Source organism: Xiphophorus couchianus, chromosome 4, assembly GCF_001444195.1.
Source record: "Xiphophorus couchianus chromosome 4, X_couchianus-1.0, whole genome shotgun sequence".
NCBI lineage: Eukaryota > Metazoa > Chordata > Actinopteri > Cyprinodontiformes > Poeciliidae > Xiphophorus > Xiphophorus couchianus.
In genome coordinates, this window is record NC_040231.1 from 1,372,503 (window position 1) to 1,391,964 (window position 19,462).

The 19,462-nt window shown below is 40.6% G+C and overlaps 1 protein-coding gene across 6 annotated transcripts in view; it reads left to right on the forward strand.

The window, feature by feature from the left end:
* Positions 1-1,590: 1,590 nt before the first annotated feature.
* LOC114143661 (golgin subfamily B member 1) overlaps positions 1,591-19,462 on the forward strand; it is a 32,698-nt gene continuing 14,826 nt past the window's right edge. For 3 of the 6 annotated variants that reach the window (XM_028015914.1, XM_028015917.1, XM_028015916.1), the window contains exons 1-20: positions 1,591-1,739; positions 4,531-4,589; positions 5,505-5,678; positions 5,955-6,092; positions 6,530-6,646; positions 6,735-6,890; positions 6,971-7,150; positions 7,220-7,342; positions 7,412-7,525; positions 8,561-8,867; positions 8,958-9,073; positions 9,611-9,728; positions 9,803-9,894; positions 9,970-10,130; positions 13,657-13,807; positions 14,990-15,113; positions 16,512-16,645; positions 17,758-17,867; positions 18,041-18,209; positions 18,295-18,399. In XM_028015914.1, coding sequence (XP_027871715.1) covers positions 4,545-4,589; positions 5,505-5,678; positions 5,955-6,092; positions 6,530-6,646; positions 6,735-6,890; positions 6,971-7,150; positions 7,220-7,342; positions 7,412-7,525; positions 8,561-8,867; positions 8,958-9,073; positions 9,611-9,728; positions 9,803-9,894; positions 9,970-10,130; positions 13,657-13,807; positions 14,990-15,113; positions 16,512-16,645; positions 17,758-17,867; positions 18,041-18,209; positions 18,295-18,399 — 2,634 coding nt within the window. In that variant the 5' untranslated portion in view covers positions 1,591-1,739; positions 4,531-4,544. The remainder of the gene's footprint in view (positions 1,740-4,530; positions 4,590-5,504; positions 5,679-5,954; positions 6,093-6,529; positions 6,647-6,734; positions 6,891-6,970; positions 7,151-7,219; positions 7,343-7,411; positions 7,526-8,560; positions 8,868-8,957; positions 9,074-9,610; positions 9,729-9,802; positions 9,895-9,969; positions 10,131-13,656; positions 13,808-14,989; positions 15,114-16,511; positions 16,646-17,757; positions 17,868-18,040; positions 18,210-18,294; positions 18,400-19,462) is intronic. The other 3 variants (XM_028015918.1, XM_028015919.1, XM_028015915.1) reach the window with 3 other exon arrangements.

A 19,462-nucleotide genomic window follows, 5' to 3' on the forward strand; every position in this document is an offset into this window, starting at 1 on the left:
TCAAACTCTTCATTAGACTCCACTTTTACTGAAAAATAAATGAAACATTTGGAAAAATGACTAGTTTGATTCTCTTTATACTTGACTTTGTCATCATTTATGGTTTTAATGGGTTTTTCCAGATTCCCATCAGCGATGTGTTAGTTTCTGTGTTTACAGGAATCAGACTGCAGATCCAAATGATCCTCCAGTCGCTTCATGCAGACCTTATGGGGGCTTTTACTCTATTGAATTAGACGGACTATTCTTAGCCTGTAAGGCTCCTTAACCGCCAGAATTATATCTGCTGCCTTCACACAGACGCCTTTTTACGTCCACGCTTATTTTTAAGATTAGGAGGAGAGATTAGAAGGCCAAGGAATCAGGCTGAGACAGGTTTCTTAGAGTGATGGAGCTGTGAGTGTTTCTGGAACATCAACTGCAATCAGAAACTCGATCCAGAATAATCCACTCACTGATCTACCAACCAAACGGAGCTTCTAATGAGGAGAAGAAAGACTACATTTACCCCAAAAGATAGTTTCACTCTAACGGTGCAGAAAAGCAAATAGTGTTTAATGATCTACATGGAAAAAAAGTTAAAAGCAAAGATATAAAAGTGTTGCAACCATAACTGCCTCATTTCAAAGGGAATAAATCCTGGAGAAAAAGTAAAAACAGGTTCCTCAGTTTGACTACAGCTCCAACAGGAATCTGTTGGTAACTACAAGTAAATGAGTCTGAGGAATTAGATAACCATTTTCAAAAGATGATCTGCAAGAAGAGTTATTGTATTATAAGCAAACAATGTATTGTCTTTATAACTGGGAGCTGCTGATTCAAATGTTCAGATAATACCTGAACTATGACCCCAAATGACAAGGGAGGGACGGAGACCAGAGAGCAGAGGGAGAAGGAGGAAGTTCAAACCATCCTTTCCATCAATCATAATGGGTAAGGATCATATCACCGACCCAAACATCTCTCAGCAGAACCGGGTGACCATCTCATTTCCCCCAGTTTTATAAATCAAAACTGCCTCTGACACTGCAAGGCAACCAGACTCACCAAGGTGCAGGACTGGAGGCTGAGGAAGGAAAATACATTATGAATTCATTTGATATCTATTTTTTTTCTCCCTCGCCTTTAAAGATCCAAGAGGAATCGCTGATTCATTTTGTTTTTTGTACAATAAAATGTGAACAAATCTACTTACGTTTGAATTTTTAAAAGTCAAAAAACAAGGAGGCATGTTTTAAATAGTTAATAAAATAATAGTAATCCACTTTCTCATTGCGTACTCATATGAAAAGGAAGCAATTTCAAAATCTTTTTTTGAATCTTCTTGGGTTGGAAGCAAAACCGGAAATGATATTCATGTAGTTCTCCTGGTAAATATTCCTTCTTTGATTCATATTTTACGATAAGAACAAAAAATAAATTAGTAGGAAAAACAAATGACAACAGAACAGAAGACTATATTCCATACCTGTATTCCTGTGATATACATTTTAGATCCATGCGAATGTAATTTATTGGAAAAATCTCTTTTTGTAGCTGCTGATGGAAAAAGCGTGAAAAGGTTTTTTCTTCCTGTTCGAATTGCGCATGCGCAGACGTTTCTCAGTCTGTTGACAAATGTGTCCAAGACCTCTGTCCCGTTGAAGATCTGTACTCTAAATGTAATAAAATGTAACTTTGCCGGACTCTTCTGGACCAGGTGTTGACTCGGGTGGGTTCTTCATGAACTTGTGAGCCCGGTAAGCTTTCAAACGGAACAACCTGCGTGTTTTATGACCCGCCGGGGAGCCGAGAGGCGTTTAAATGGTTAGCTAAGAAGTTAGCTCCAAGCTACTGGACGGTGTGTGGCCTTAGCCTGGTTTAAAGCAGCGTTTTAATCTGCTGACATGTCTGTGCCTGTTGCTGAAGCCTTAAGGTGTATCTACGGCGTCTGTATTGTGTTCATGAAATGTAATATATGGATTTGGAAGTAATAAAATAACAGCAGTTGATAATCTGATCAGGAATGTTTTTAATTGGCTCCTGCTCTGCTGGATTTGGGCTGGTTGTAACTGTTGCTCCTCATAAACTCGGAGATTAGCCCAGTTTAATGTGTCAGAGCTGCACCAGTTTGTAAGCTGCTGTGGTTTTGCGTGACGGAACCAGTCTGACCGGATTTTTATCTGCACTCTGACTCTGGCTGGACAACCAACAGGCTCAATGAATGAGGCAGATCATGTGTTGAACAGGCCTCGGGTCCTGACAGGCTGGCTTGTTTCTGCCTCAATAGGAATGTTGTGTTTCTATAAATCGGTGGAATAGTTGGAAAGATTCACCAGACAGTTTATATCCTACATAAACTGGTTAAAAAGAGAAAAGAGCCTTAGGAGGAACGTTAATGTTCAGATATTACACATTACCATCAGCTGTAACAGATATTCAATGTCCTGTTTATTTATTTTTATTTAATTTCTCAGCAGCTGTGCTTTTTATTTTTTAAAAAGGTGTTGATCAGTATTTTTTCACATTTTCTGATTGTGTTTTTCTATTTACTGGCTGCTTTTACACTTATTTAAAGTCCCATATTAGAACTAACATTGTTAATATAATTGTTTTATTTTGTGCTACGCTGGTTTCTGGGACATATCAATTGGTCAGGAATTAAATATTCATATATATTTTTATATTTTCATATTATACTCATAGACAGAACTTGCATTTCAATCATTTAGCCATAAAATCATTTAAGCACTGCTTTTTAAATTATTTAGATTTTTTCTTTGATTATTGAAACTAGTTTTTAGAAAATCTTGGCTTGATGATTTCAGCTGCGGTATCTTCCTGTTTTCTGTTTTTCTGTGCTTCCTTCAGTCACTAGATGATCATTATTTCCACCCTGCAGAGGAGCAGAAAACTTCCCTGCCAGAACCAGACGCTGACATGTTGCTGGTCTGGGCTGCAAACAGCAACGTTTTTATTGAATTATTCTTCAACAGAACCAGTCAGAACCAATTCAAATGAGTCCCAGCAAAGGACCGTTTGTTTTTGATCATATAGCAAATAATTTAGCTGCTTTTTATCTGCTTGGCCAAACGAAAGAATAGAATATTTTCACAGGGACTTGTAAAATAAACTAGATATTTTTAATCTAAATAAAGTTTTTCCTTATGTTTAAAAGCCAGACAGCAGGTATATTGGATATATTTTGTTTCATACCTGAGATTTTTGTCATTCTCCCAGCAGCTGGTTAAACATCCTGCAGGAGTTTTTCTTCTGTCCAGCGGTGAAAGGCTTGGCTCCTGTCCCAGCGATCACATGACCTCTGACCTCAGAGCGTTTCTGTTGAGGTCAGAGGTCATCTGATTCCCTCACATGGTGATGATGAATATTTAAACATGAGAGTCTTTGTTAGCTGGCTCTGGTGTTTCAGGCTCCATCCAGAGAACCGTTTGGATCCTGTCACAGAAACAAAGTTATATGGACTCCATGATGCAAATATAACTATAATATTTGACATGGATTAAATTTCTTGCACAAGTTTGAACCAGACACTGTGCATGATGCTGCCACCACTGTTGGTTCAACTGCAAAGAGAAACGACCGGCTGGTTGTTGGTTCTAAAGTTTAAAAATAAATTCTAGGTTCTTTAGGATAAAGTTTAGACCTTCATGAACGTGATGAGTGGCGGGAAGCTTTAGGCCTCTTAGGGAAGTAAATGGAAAACTGGAAACTGCATCAGAGAAGGAAGTTAATGATCAAACTGTTCCTCCAGAACCACAGATGGAAAATAATTGTTAAATGGATTCATGACCCTGCACTGGTCCCATGTGAACCACATGTTTGGTGTTGGAAAAAATAATAATTTGACAGGCTCTTTGTTAATTTTCTCAAAATTCATAATAATCAGCATCAGTAGCATGTTTCAGTCAGGAGGATTAATGACAGAAATAACATCAGAATCAGATTAATTCCTTCATAACTCTATCTCTAACACATCCAGATAACCCAGAGGAAATAATAACTAGTGATGCACCAATCTGAATTTTCTCCCTGATTTCTGATTTTCTTTTAGATTTTTATCAAGTTTATCTGATTCTGATTACAAATTGTAATAACAAAAACACATAAAACAAAAAGAAATGAAATGTTTTAAACACAACATAAAATGGACCAATTACAAGATAATCTCCATTTAAGTGTCCATCCCTGACCTTTATTAATGTATTATATAGAGCATGCTGTTGGTTTGAGTTATTATAGACCAAATGAGTTGAGTTTAGAAAATCATGTGTTTCATGTGTGAACAGATTACTAAACTACGCCGCTGCTGAGGATTTATGAAGGACTCAAACCAACAAAGATAATTTAAACTGGGTAGAAAAACATTGAATGTTTCTTTATTTGAGCTGCGGGACATTAATCTGATTTGACTGGTCCGTGTTTCTCCTAGAAATACCTGAACAGCAGCCTTTTGTTGGAATGTGAAAGAGAAAGCTGACTTCCTGTGTCTCTGTGTGTGTGTATGTGTGTGTGTGTCTCTGTGTATTCCAGGGCAATAATCAACCATGCTGAAATGGTTTTCTGGGGAAGAGGGAGAGCCCGGCTCCTCTGTAAGTCCTGAATTTGCATAATTTAAAAATAAACTACCGTAAATGATCTAAAAGAGCAAAAAGAAACATTTTTGAAATAAAATATCATTCAGTTAGAGGTTTGGTTCAGCTGTCTGCAGATTTTAGATGCAGTTCTGCTCCAGATGGTGAATTCCCTCCTCAGCTCCAGTCTTTCAGCTCAGACTCGGAGCAGTGATGCATCGCTGCAGGATGGTAGCTCTCCAGTTATGGAGCAATAAAATGATCCCATACTTTTAATCTGCTGCATTTTTACAACCAGCTTTCACCAGCAGTGATAACTTTTGAAGCTCCAGGTATTTCTGACTTTATAACTGCAGGTTTATCTGTGTTAATGTTGAGCTTCATGTCCAGATTAACAGGAATCAGTCAAACTGCTGACCTTGGTGCGTTTCACTGAGCTACAACTTCCTGTTTGAATCCCACTGAACTGTTTTCAGTATGAAGGCAGTCATTCATAATATTGTTCAGTGTTATCTAAGATGAGAAAAGGCATATTGAAATGCTGTATTTGCTTTATTCAGAGTAGCATTTAGAAATAATTGTAAACTTTTTGTATTTAACCAGTTAGTTTATTTCTGTGCTTCAATGTAAAGTAGAAAGTTTGCTGCATGTCTCTCACTCTCTCAACATCTGCCATAAATCCTCAGGAAACTTCAGTATTTATATTTGTAAAGTTGTTTGAAAAGGATGAAAAATTAAAGTTTATGTCTGGAAATCTGAAGTGAAAACTGAAGGAGCTGTTTAATTAGAAACCTGTCAGTTATTCTGATTATTTTCACTGCATTTCTATTATAAATTATAAAAAGAATCAATAAGTTCTTAGTAATATGCTTTGGCTACATAAAGTTTTATCCAGAAACAGATTGATCTGTGGTTTTCATCGTTCCTCCTCAGGGCGCCGGCTCCCCTCGCGGCGCTGCAGCCGCTGCAGGTCCTGTTGGCGCTGCAGAACTTCCTGTGGAGGAAATGGCGGAGCGGCTGATCCAGACGGAGCAGCTCGTCTCCCAACTGAAGGAGCTGATCCGGGAAAAAGACGCAACGCTTCGCTCCAAAGACGACCAGCTCAAGGTGAGGGTGGCTCACTGCCAGGCTCCGCCCACTCTGAATGGCTCCGCCTACAACCTGGAGCTGGATCTGGTTAACCTTTAACCCCTGGAGCCAAAGTCCAGCATTCACTGAGAGACGGGATGTGAGACAAGAAATCAGTGAATGTTTGACCTGAACGCCAAAACAAAGGCAGAAATGAACAGAACCATATTAATCAGTATTGATTATCCTCCATAATTAATGCAGCTTCAGTTGCTCTGACTAAACCGAAGGTGATTTGTGGGCTTTGTGCCGCAGGGGGAGAAGGAGGCGTGTGAGGCCAAGCTGTCTAAGCTCCGCCTCCAGAACAAGGCCAAGGTGACGTCTCTGACATCACAGCTGGAGGAGCTGAAGAAACGGCAGGGAGAATCCGGAACGCCGACTCACAGCAAGAAGGTCTGAGGAAAGACAGGATCTCCACTAACAAATGAACTCTACAGATATAAGTTACTTTCTTTGCTATTTTCATTATATTATTATTATTTTTTTAGATTTTATTATTTAGTTTCTTGTTTTACTTTAAAATATGTTATAGATGTTTTTCTGCTACATATTCTAATATATTTATGTTGTATTTTACTTTGCTTTGCTTCTAATAAATTACATTTTTTTTCATTTTCGTTAAATTTTATTTTATTTTTAGTTTTTATTGAGTGATCTTATTTTGTTTTTGTATGGTAGGATATTTAATTTTTTCAGTTTTGTTTTACTGAATCATATTTAATCTCCAGTTGTTTCTTTTTTTACTTCTTCTTTGGTTTAATTTTCCAGTTTTATTTACATGATGATGATGATGATGATGATGGCGGCTGAATGAGCTGTTTGCCCCTCAGGGTTCTTCAGAGGGAGGAGGAGAGCAGGCCAGTCGGGGGAAGATCGTCCTGCTGAAGAAGAAGGTGGAGGAACTGGAGCAGCAGCTTTCTCTGAAAGAGGGAGAACTGGAGAACAAGGTGGATAATATTCACTGTGCAAATGAACTCAGTTATTTCTGTTTGGGAGACGTCTTGGTAGATGTTAATTGTTCCTGAATGATTCCAGAGGAAGGAGCTGGAGGTTCAGCAGCAGCGAGGAGAGGAGATGGACGCCATGCTGACAGAGAGGGACAGGAGGCTGGCAGAAAAGGAGGCGTACATCGTCCACCTGCAGACGGGACTGGCCGGAGATCACCCTGTAGCTGCTGCTCCTCAGCAGAAGGTGAAGCTCTTCTAACATCCAACCCCTGCTTCTCTGATGGAGGAAGCATCCACATGTTTTAACTCCTGTCTTCTTCTCAGGTGCTGGAGGTCGGCGGAGAGATGCAGGAGCTGCAGCTGCTGGTGCAGAGCCTGACCAAGAAGGTAGAGGAGTCAGAGGAGCGTTACAGTCTGCTACTGGAGCAGACGGACAGCCTGAAGGAGCTGCTGGCTTCAGAGAAGGAGCAGTACAGCCAGAAGGAGAGCACGTTCAAGCAGAACGTAGGTTTCCACACGGCAGCTCAAACTGAAGCAGCAGAGGCAGAAATAACGCCGCCATCTTGTTTTCAGATCCAGACGTTTAAAGACATCATCATTCAGAAAGATAATCAGCTGACAGAGATCAACCAGATGCACGAACAGGAGCTGTTCAGGCTGGTGGCCAAATCAGACGCCAGCGCCGACCTGGAGCAGGTACCGCACCGCCGCTCACCGTCCAATGAAACGCTTAGAAACGCCTTCTAACTTCCTGTTTCCCCCCAGCTGCTGAAGGCTCTGAAGCAGAAGCTGCATGAGAAGGAAGAGGTTCTGAACGGGAAGACGCAGGTCATTGACGTGCTGCAGGGAGAGGTGGATGGCAGGGACCAGCAGATCAAGGTCAGCAGGTCCTTTCTCTACCGTCAAACCAAACCAATTAACAGGAAAAATCGAGTTTGTGACCCTCTGGTTACCTTAAGGGAAATGGCATCAATAAATGTGTACCCCGTAAATTTCTTCTTACACTTTCATAAATGTAAGAATCTGTAATGTACCTGCTTCATCATCGTTATCGTCCCATTTTTGTCTTTTTTTAATGTGTCGACCTCAAAAGTTTCGACACTCCTTACAAATGAAAATCAGACTAATGCATCATGAATGTTTATTAATCCCTCAGTCCAGTGCAAACACACGATGTCGCTCCAGACAGATTGATATAGACTGATAACTGGACTCATCCTGAACACACGGTGGTGGCAGCATGATGCTGTGGGGACAGGAAGGCTGGTCAGAGCTGATGGTTCCCCCTCCATCATCCACCCTGAACACACAGCTGGAGATGATATGGGACGGCTTAGATCCAAGCAGATCCATGTGTTAGAATGGCCTAGTCAAAGTACAAAATAAATCTGTGGCAAGACTTGACAACTGTTTAGAGACATTTAAAAGAAGATTGAGAAAAATTTTCAAAGCCCAACAGACCAGCAGCTGCACCTGTAGGGACAGGAGCTCAAAGTGTTCACTGAGAAGGTCTGAATGCTTTTCACAATTTTATTTATTTATTTAATATATATATACTTTTATTTCATCTTTATTTTTAATATTTTTATATATTTTACATGTTTTTATTTTATGCATTTTTTAATTTTAGCGTATTTATTTTTATTTTACTTGTATATATATTCATTTAATTTTGAAATTTTAATTTTATTTTAATTAAAAAATATTTAATTAACCTTTTTTTCATTAGTAATTTTTATTTTAAAAATCATTTTCAGAATCTTTTTATACTTTTTTCTACTTCTTGCTCATCAAATCCTGATAAAATAAATCTTTGGTTTCTTGTTACAAAGTGAATAAATGTAGAAAGGTTCCCGCGGTCTGAATACTTTGGCTCCTGTTGTCACGTTGTGTCGGTTCTGTCTGACCCGACAGGAGCTGAAGGAGCGACTCCAGCGGCTGCAGGTGGAGCGGGAGAGCCTGGAGTCCAAGATGGAGGCGGAGAAGCACGTGATGCGAGCGCAGCTGCGGGACCTGATGGAGAAGCACCAGGTGGAGCTGCAGCGGCTGAGCGCGCAGCATCAGGACCAGATGGAGCGACTGCAGACGGAGCTGCTGGGGCAGCTGGAGGAGCGCCGCACAGCCTCGCCTGCAGTGGCGCCACCTGTCTGCCAGGAGGCCTCAGGAACCGGGAACCTGCCGACGGATCCGGCCTCCGTCCAGAGGATGGCAGAGCTGGAAGGTTGGAGTTAATTTTACTGGTGACATGTGGAACATTTCTGGTTGGTTTTATGGTTTCTGATAATTTAATTAGTTTTCTGTTTCCTTTCAGCTGAAGCAAAGCAAAAAACGGTAGAGGCCAGCAGGTCAGAGGCCAAGTTCCTGAAAATGAAAGCTTGGTCCAAGTCTCGGATCCGACAGCTGGAAGAGGAGCTGAAGAAAAGCCAGGTGAGTTTTAGCGTCCAGATCCAAACGCTTCGTCTGCAGCAGCTGCAGTGAAACTCATTTCAATGAGGCGATGTCAAGGTTTGGAAAGTGTTTTAATTTCTGTTCAGCTGAGCAATAAAGTGCAATCCAAAAATGATTAAAGCCTAAAGTTGGGAAATATTATTTACAGTTGAAACCAGATATTTCAAATGCCTAATAAAAGACACAGGCACATTTTTCTCATTAACTGTTGTCAGACCAGGCAGGTGTGTGAGACATTTCAGGACAGAAAATATTGTTACATTTCAGTTAGTTTATCTTGTCCCTGGTGTAGAATGTATGTTACTATCACAAGACATTATTAATACTAATAAACTATATAATAGTGAATTGAAGATTTCATTTGATTTGTTTTCATTTCCAAAGTTTGGAGAAGGAAAAGCTGCAAACTTGCCTTTAAACTACTTGAAACTTGATCAAATGTTTCTGTGGATAAATATGTGAACCCTGTAAAACGGAGCGGGTGGAAGTAAAACGTCTGTTTCTGCTTCCTGTAAGGCTGGCGCTGCTCCTCCGGACCTGACGGCGCTCCGGGGTCGGATCACGGCTCTGGAGGAGGAGAGGGAGGAAAACCAGTGGAAGGTGGATCAGTACGAGGAGCTGAAAGCGAAGAGCGGTAAGGAAACCGAACCCGGTGATTTTCCTCCGACTGGAGGCCGCGGCCGTGAACGTCTGGCCGTTTCCCGTCAGAAATGCTGGAGGCGAAGCTGGTGGTGTATGAGGAGCAGCAGAGGACGCTGCAGGCCGAGCTGGAGCAGTTCACCAAGAGGGCGGCCTCCCAGGTCAGCACCGCTTCCCCCCGCCTTCACCTGCCGCGTCCCGACCTGCTCCTCACCGGGTCTACCCTCTGTCTGCAGGCCAGCGAGTCCGGCAGCACCGACGACACCCAGAGCAAGGTGCTGGAGTGGCAGGAGATGGTGGCAGAGGCGGCGAGCGCCCGGGGCCGCGTCCGGGAGGAACGGGAGGAGAGGGCGGCCATGGCGCTGCGGATCAGCCACATGGAGGAGGAGCGAGAGGGTGAGACAGCAGCTGCAGGATAGGAACCAGAACCGGATCCTTCTGCTCATCCGCCCACCTCACGCACACCTAATCTGCTCCGTCGTCCTTCATAACGCAGCAACTCTCATGTTTTTATTTTAGTCTCATTAAAGCCAGATTCACCTCTATAAAGCACATGTCTAACTAAATCTGGCCCGCCAAAGCTTTTTATGTTTTTATTTATTTGACCTTTATTTTTATCCTGGTAAAATGGATAAAAATCCCTTTTAATTGAGAAGTTAATCAACTAAAAACCTCTCTGATAAGGACTCCTCTTTGTCAGGGAGTCCTGGCCAAGAGGCAGCAACAAATACAACACAAAAAAACACAGACACCAAACTACGTCAATCAGTCCCTCCAGGTTTTTGCAAAAATTTATGCAAAAAATCAGCTGATTCTTTTTATCTCGGTAATACATACTTGTGAGATTTTTGCAAATCTTTTTTTTTTTTTGCCAAAAATGCCTTAAAACTTTGTGTTTAGAGCTGAAAAGGTTAATAAGATTCATTGTGATTAATTGATTACAGAAATAATTGTCTAATTTAGTAATCAATTAATTATCTCGAATACACAGATTCTAAAAAATAGCAAAAAAACTAAACAAAGAAATGGCATTTAATATATGTACATATATTAATATTTAATTTATGTAAAGAAAACCTTTTACTGTAAATGTTTTCCATCCAGAGCTCCTCCAGTTTGAGCTTCAACTGGTTCAAGTTATGTAAGAAAATATGAAGCACCTTTTGCTATTGTTGTATTTTAGACAATATAATATTTATTTTCTTATTTTAATAAAGGAATTGTTTATTTTCCTCTTTTAGTGTATTTTTAATATTGAGTAAAAAATTCTGCAGAATGTGGCAATTTCTTTATCTGATTAATCGTCCGAATAACTGATAGAATCGATTCCTTAAATATTTAGTAGTTGCAGCTCTAAATGGGTTTAAGTGACTCTAACTCCCACCTGTAGGTGGCAGTATTTCTTGGTCCCTCAGTCTAAATTACATTTCTAAATTAGCACCACAAAACTTGTGATTTGCCAAAAATCACAACAACAGTCGTGAAATCCTGGATGGACTGATCAGTGTGAAAAGATGTTAAATATGGTTTAATTTTAAGAAGTACTTAATGAAGACACATCTATTTATTAACATTTTAACAGTTTAATAATGGGTTTTATCAAAACGTTCTGGCCCTTTAAGGACATTCATGACCTTAATTTGACCCAAAATGAAGATGAGTTTGACGCCTGCAGGTTCAGTCCAGCTGCAGCCATCGTGTCTCAATGAGCCCAGAGTCTGTGGAGTTTTTTTGTGTTTCTTTCCCCTGTTGTCTGACTGAACATCACTTTCTGTTTCTTTATTTCCCCTGTCCTCGCCGTCATCATGTGGGAGATCTGAGTTAGCGTGCGCTGCCTCCCGTCTCGCGGACCGCCTCCCTCTCCGGCCCCCTGCTCCGGGGATGGGAGCAGCCACTCAGAACCGTTTCCCATCAGTTTTGTGCATGCAGGCTCCTCCACCTCCAGCGCAGCTCCTGCTCCCTGCACTGCCTGCGGCTCCTCTCAGCTTTACAGGGTTGAGCTTCAGCCAGTGCAGAGACGGGCCGCGCTGCAGAGTCTGTCGTTTAGTTTCCTCTGTTTTTACACCTTTTCCCCTCTCTTCTTGTCCTCTGTGCCAGTTTTTCTGTTGGTCTGGAGTCTAATGGTTGCGCTGCAGCAGTGGTGTCCTGGTCTCAGCTTCAGCTCAGTGTTTGGGAAGATTTGCACTAACTGAGGAGTAAAATGCTTCAGACGGAGATCCTTCACTCTCATCCTTACTAACAGGCAGATTGGTGTTTAACTGATGCATTATCAGTTACTGAGGACCAAATATTGTCTGATATAAAAGTAATTAAGAGTAAGAGGCCACTGGTTTTAAACTTACTGCATCATTGGGGTGTGTGTTCTGTTCTAACATGCAGACTATGCCTTGAAAAACTTTCTCTGATATTTTTTACACTTCAGATACTGTATTTAATGTATCTTATTGTTAATCTGTGTGACAGACCAACACAAAACGTAACACAAATACATGATTTCCACCTCTTTTACATTTAAAAATCAGAAATGTCATGTAATTGTATTCTGGCTCCTTTACTCTGATAACTTTCAAGAAAATCTGTGCAACCATCAGAAATTATTGAAAGATTTACGCAGAACCAAACAGAGTGAGATCCCAAACTTATTCTCACATTATTATAACTTTATTCACATAATATTACAACTTTATTTTAGTATTATGACTTTGTTCTTGTAATATTACAACTTCTCATAAATTACAAAGTTATTCTTGTATCATTAAAGTTTTATTCTCGTAATAATTTTCTTCTTACTCTGGGCCTAACGCTCCGTCGTAAATTAACGGATCTACTGGGTCCATCCATCCATCCATCTATCCATCCATCCATCCATCCAAACTCTGGATGTACCTGTTAGTGTGAGCTCTATCTCAGGTGTATCTGATGGCTACTTTCTGAAAAACACAGAATGAGAAGGCCATGTTGGTGGCAGCATCATGCTGTGGGAAGTTCCCTTTTCTTCAATAATCTTCCAAAAAAAAAAAAAAAAAGATTTGGGGAAAAATATGCAAAGCTGCTGGAGTCAACTGCATCCAATGGTGATGCTTGAATAGATTGACGTGGAGAGTTGAACATAGAAGCACTCCACACTTTTCAGATTTTTATTGTGAATTAATTGGAAGCGTTGCATCGTTTTCTCTCCTTTTGATAAACCTGCATTACTTTGTGTTGGTCAGTCACATAAAATCCCTGAGATAAACTGGAGTTGGGTTGAAGTGGAGTCGGTTCTGACCCTCCCAGGACTGAATCGCTTTGCCTCATCGGATTTTGGGAACTTTCCATGTCTTCCTAACTCTGCTTGCTGTGCACACACTAATCAGCGCTGAACACACTGTGTCCCCTCTCTGCTTCACCCTCTGCTTGGAGCTGCCCTCCACCTTTTCTCCCCCTCCACCCACCAAGCAGCCTGTCTGCACAAAACGGATGGGACCGTCTGCGGTGATCAGTTCGGACGCCGCCCTGCTTCCGTCCTGAGGAACCCTCTCAGATCTGCGCAGATTTCACGTTTTCAGCGATGAAGCGTTGGCTTTTAAATGTGACTCATAAAGACGGGCTCTGTCCTTCCTCCCACTGCCACTCCGTCTCCCACATGTTTGAATGCTGTTTTCCTTTGCAATGCAAATTAGGTGTGCATGGCTTTGAGCAGTGTGTGTCTCTTCATGAAGTGTTGCAGACATAGAAATCCATATTTTTCTCCATCCCTGATTCTTTCACCTCTCCTTTTCGCTCAGTGTTTCCACTCCTAGAAAAAGCTTTTCTGTGTGTGGTTTCCATATTCTTCACCACCAACACCATCAACATCATCACGCTTCTGCTCCTCTGTCCAGTCCACTTTAATGTTCACTTCCATCCACAAACTCGTCCTCCCCTTTCCCCTGTGGCACAAAACTGATTGAGGATGACTGGTTCTTTCCTGGCTGCTCCGATCCAGCTCTGGCCACCCGGCAGCAGGAGTTGGAGGAGGAGCTGGCTCAAGCTCGGGGGCTGGGCCGACCCGGGGCCAAGAAGCTGCTAGCTCCGGCCCATCGAAGCCTGCAGGTTGGTGCGAACTCAGTTTATTCTTTTTAAATGAATATATTATTTCTTGCCTTTTGATTTTTTTTGTTTATTAATAATTATTTAATCTTTAAAATTAAATGTTTAATAAAATAAAATTAAAAGTATTAGAAATATCTTATTTTTAAATAAATAATTATTAACTATAATTAATAATATGAGATATTAATACTTATTTTGGATTTTTTTTTTTATCTTAGAGGGGCAATATTATGTATTTTCCAGGCAGATAGTTCTATTTTATAGCACACTCAAGCAGCTACAGAATGTTACATACATGGAGCTCTGTTAACCTTTAACAACGTTTTTCCCAGTTTTTCCCAGTTTTCCCCAGTTTTCCCCAGTTTTTCCCAGTTGTTCCCAGTTTTTCCCCAGTTTTCCCCAGTTTTTTCCAGTTTTTCCCAGTTTTCCCCAGTTTTTCCCAGTTTTCCCCAGTTTTCCCCAGTTTTTTCCCAGTTTTTCCCAGTTTTTCCCAGTTTTCCCCAGTTTTTCCCAGTTTTTTCCAGTTTTTCCCAGTTTTTCCCAGTTTTCCCAGTTTTTCCCAGTTTTCCCAGTTTTCCCCAGTTTTCCCCAGTTTTTCCCAGTTTTCCCCAGTTTTTCCCTGTTTTTCTCAGCTCCTTTTATGACCTTTAAGATTTAAATCTGTAAACTTTAAATGGGGAAAAAAGCTGCAAGTTGCTGCTGATCAGATGCATGGATTAACTGATTCTGCTCCAGCTGGAAACACAACAGAGATGTTGGAGAAGCAACAGTCTGGGAAGGGTCAAAGGTCATCTCCAAATTGCCTGTCCATCGTTCTGCAGAGAGGAAGATTATTCCCCAAAGGAAAACCTCTCAGACAGCCGCCAGTCTTCTCAGGACTGGATGTCCCACCACCATCTCTCACGCTATAGGCCTCAGTTAGCGGGGTCAAGGTCAAAGGTCACGACTCTGAGCCAGTATGGCTGCTAGAAAGGGTAAGAGGAGAAAGCCTCTCTCGAAGTAAGATGGCAAAGCTGCATCTGGATGAAGGACGTGTTGGACCATGAAGGACGAAACCAAACCCAGCAGATCAGCCTAAACTCATTATCACCTGTGGAGCACGGTGGTGGAGGGTTGATGGTGTGGGCTTGCTTTGCAGCCACACAGTGGAGTGGATTTTTAATATAAACATTCTGTGTTTAGGAGGATTTTGAGTTTGACGGACAGGCGTCCTTCCAGAACCCCGGCAGAACCTCGGAGAGCACGACCCCGATGGAGGGAGAGAACATGGGAGGTTGGTGGCCCGAGTTCAGTACTCCCGACACAGGTGTGAGACCCGCGAGGCAGCTTTCCGCCGGCATGCACTCAGTCACCTGCACTGTGGGAAGCTTCAGTTTCCTTTGGGTAGTTTTGTTTTCTCCATAACACCATGTTGGACTCCTGGCTGTTCATTCCCCGTCTGGCCTGGTAAAAACCACTGGGATCTCTGGTTTTTGTGTTTTTTTGGTTTACAGAGCTCTGCTGTGGCAGTCGGCGCAGTCGTCTGCCTCGTCATATCATGAGTTCTAAGATTTTAATTTCTCAGACACGTGCATGCTGGTTGAGCTGGCTAGTGTTTGTCAGTGTGTCTCAGTTAAAGTGAGATCATTATGAATGTGGGTGGAAAGATGTCGTCCATCTGCGGTAAGTTTGGTGTTTTTTGGCGTTTCTGCACGATTTCCTCCCATTTTGTTTCTAATGTTTCTCCTTCACCTGCTTCCAGGTTTGTTTTACTCACAGAACCAAAGATTACATCAGTTTTTATCTCCAAATGGTTGATTACAGAAAATGCACTTTCAATACTAGATTTTTAATAGATTTTTCAGATTGAAAACTGATGTAATTTTTGGTGATTTAAAAGAAACAAACTTAAATGTCGTTTTCTTCACCTGAATAAAACATGTTCCTCCCAGGATGCTGACATTCCTCACCTTTTAAAATCAAAGTGGTAGATATGTTAATGTGGATTCATTCATGAGAAATTATTAAATAAACAGTATTTATTATTATGTTTTACAACCCTTAACCTATACATTTTATTTGTGATTTATTTAATTCTTAAGATTAAATAAATGTTTAAATTAGATAGTTAGTTTGAAAAATGTTTTAAATAACTATAAATATTTATTCTGAAACTAATATATTTTTTTCTTCCTTTGGTTTAAAATTTTTAATGATTTATTTAATTTTTAAATCTAAATTATAATTAAGATTTAAAATTATAAATCTTAATTTATAAACTGTATAAACTACAGTTTATAAAAATTAAATTAAAAATATTAGAAAATAGGTATGTAATTATAATGAATTTAAAATTTACTTTTAAATTTACTTTGGTTATTTTAATGATTAAATTTTAAAATTTAATTATTAAATGTTTATAAAAACAAGTTTAAGTATTAGAATATCAATCACTTTTAAATATCGTTATTTCTATTTTTAAATGTTATTTTTTTTATTATGAAATATTACCCTCTTGAAAATTAGATGACGCACCTCAAAGGGTTTTCCTTGAAACAAATATTATTTTACAATTTTAATTTTCTTTTCCTGCACATTTCTTTTCTACATTACCGTTTGGAAAATAATCTCAGTAAAGGAAGTTTTAGTTGTGATGCACTTGCTCATGAAAGATGTTTATTCTCAGTCCATTTCCGACTCTAACTGTGTCTCCCGGCGGTTGCAGACGGGTTGCGCTCCGTCGTGGAGGAGCTGGAGCTCGAGAGAAACCAGCTGCAGGAGCAGATCCTGAGCCTGGAGGAGCGGTGCCAGGACCTGGAGGACCGGCTGCAGCTGCAGGCCCGGATAGAGGCGCTACAGGTACGCTCCTGCTCCCCGCATCGCAGCTTTACCTCTAACAACCGCTCACCTTCTTAAAGACCACCTTACACTGTGACCATATAACCGTCCCACTGAGAAATAAGTTGGTGAAATGACGAGTGAACTGCATGTTAAACCCTTCTAACACAGGTGACGTTTGATGTAGATGAAGAAGAGCAGCCATGTTGGGTTTCTCAGGTGTGTTGGGTCGCTCATGTTTGGTGTGCGCTGGAGGGCGCCTCTGGCGGTGGTGGCTAACGGTGTGGCTGGCGTGCGTGGTTAACCACAGACATGCAGAGCTGACACGTCATCATTACTGAACGTTGTGCTGTGGCACAAGGTGGAAATGAGCTGAAATGTTCTCCACAAAACCTGCTTCAGCCAAACTACAAGCACATTTACAAAGGAAATAGAAGAAAAGAGAAATGAGGGTTTCATACCCTGGAACAGGTTAGAACCAAACTTCACTGTGTCTTACTGGGATTGAATATGATAAACCAACACAGTGGATCATTGTAAAGGAGATGGAAAGTTAAGGCTTCCTATGTGGCAACCTGGATTTAACTTCATCTGTTTTCTCTTTAACTCTGACCAACTTTGGGTCGGGTTCCCCACGTTGGGCTCCAACTATGTAGGAACTGAAAACACATACTGCTAAACCATAATTAACAATCTCTTCTTTGCTTTATATACCTTCATATGATAGGAACTTGGACGTCCAGACCAGAAAAATCTATCTAAAGCTAAATATTTTGGTCTGTTAAATCAGTTAAAATTTTTATTCTAAGACTCAGAAGTAGCTTCATGCAAACTGTACAAAAACACAGATAAATACTTAGAAATAACTTAGTTTCTCCCAAACTGCAGTAGATTAAAGTAAAGTTTCTTATTGTGCCACTAAAGTATCAGATGGATGAATAAAACTGAGTTTTTACTCTTTATCTTCTATTTCAACATTAAAGAGAAGTTTGCCTTCCTTTGTAAACACAAACGTCTTTATGCTTTTAAGAAATGCTGCTTTCCTTTAGGTCTGTTTGCTGTGCTGAAATTAAGATCCTGTGATCTTTATCGTAATTTGACCTTTTTCTTAATTATCTTCTTTGCCACCACAGAATGAGATGGAGAAACTGCAGAGCCAGCTGGCCAGCGTGCGCGGTCAGCACAGCAGAGACACCGAGAAACATCAGCTGCTGGTCAACAGCCTCAGCGAGCAGCTCAAAGGGTAACACGCTGCTAACGGCTCAGGTTTCAGACAGAAAATGTTACAACTGCTTTCCATATGGCATGGGCTGGTGTCTGATCACTTTGAATAAAAATAGTTCAGGTTTACATTACTACTATAGTTACTCCAAGAAGACAGAATGACCATAAAAAGTTAGTTTTTTTTCTGTGCAGGCTGACTGACACCCAGGAGAGCCTGCAAAGTTCCCTGATTGAGAAGGAGAACATGCTGGCCAAGACGTCTGAGAAGCTGGAGCTCATCGACAGCCTTAGAGAAACGCTGAGCCAGAAGGAGATCCAGGTCAAAGAGCTCTCCGACAAACTCCTCCAGACCGAGCACAGCGTAAGAACCCAAGCTTTGCTTTTCCTCTCAGGAACCAAGGCGTCTCCTCAGCCTTCAGCGTTCATGTTTGGATTCGTTCTTACAGCTGGAAAACGTGACGAAGAGACGCAGCAGTTCGGAGAAGCAGTGCTCTGAACTGAAAACTGAAGCTGCAGACCTGACGCAGAAGCTGAGTGCGCTGAAGGAGAAGGTGTGTCCTAGCAGAGCAAAAAACCCTCCATGCTTATCGAGTCCTCTGATAAAGATGAATCAATTCATCTTTCATCGCAGCTGCACCATTTGATGCTGGGAAGTTTAGGAAAGTCCAGTTTGAGTATTTTCCTCCTCGCTGTCAGTCGCTGGTTCAACCTTCAGATGGTTCAGAGTTTTGGTTCTGTCTTCAGCTCAGCCCTCAGCTTGTCAGAGGAAGGTGGATTTAATTTGTTTTGGATTATTTCCTGCTGAAAGGCCCAACGACCCATTATCAGCTTCCTGCCAGATGTTTTATTAATGTTCATGGCTCCTCCTGGAGTTTTAGATCTTCGTCTCCACATGTTTACGTTTGTAATGGTTGGGCGGAAACTTTTTATTTTTTTATTTTTTTTGCATTCCGGTTTGTTTTGGCAAATCTACAAAATTCTGTTTTAAATTTACAATAACATAAAGATCACTTTGTTTTCTAAAATAGCCACATGTTTCACTAAAATATTGCATGCTCAGTTATTTTTGGAGTTTTTAATAAAAATGACTGCATTTCCGTGGCTCTCTGGTGAAACGGTTTGGACATCAATGATCTAACGGTTGTTATGGCGACATGGTGACACCAACATGTCGCTCTGCAGCTTTAAACTCCCTGATTATTCCTCTGCTCGTAGATTTGGACAGATTTACCCCAGGAGGAATTGTCCTAAGCTGATTCTAACACAATCAGCTTTGTTTGATTAAAATGTTTTCCAGTCTTTCCAATTTTGAAGAAAGTTTCAAATCTAATTTATGATCTACAAAATCAGGAAATTAATAGTTTAAACTTAGTTAAAACTGCATTTTTTGTATTTATATCATGATTATTGCTTCAGTCATAAATTACAATTTTTCAAACTTTTCGATATGAAATGATGCAGCTGCTGAAAAGGAGCGTTTGATTTCATAAATCCTTTCGGAGGTTCCAATAAATGCGGATAAAGACGTAATTTTTCACAAATAATTTGCTAATTTTAGTGTTTTTGTGTCATTTCTTGAATGAATTGAGCATAATAACTTAAAACTTATTTTTA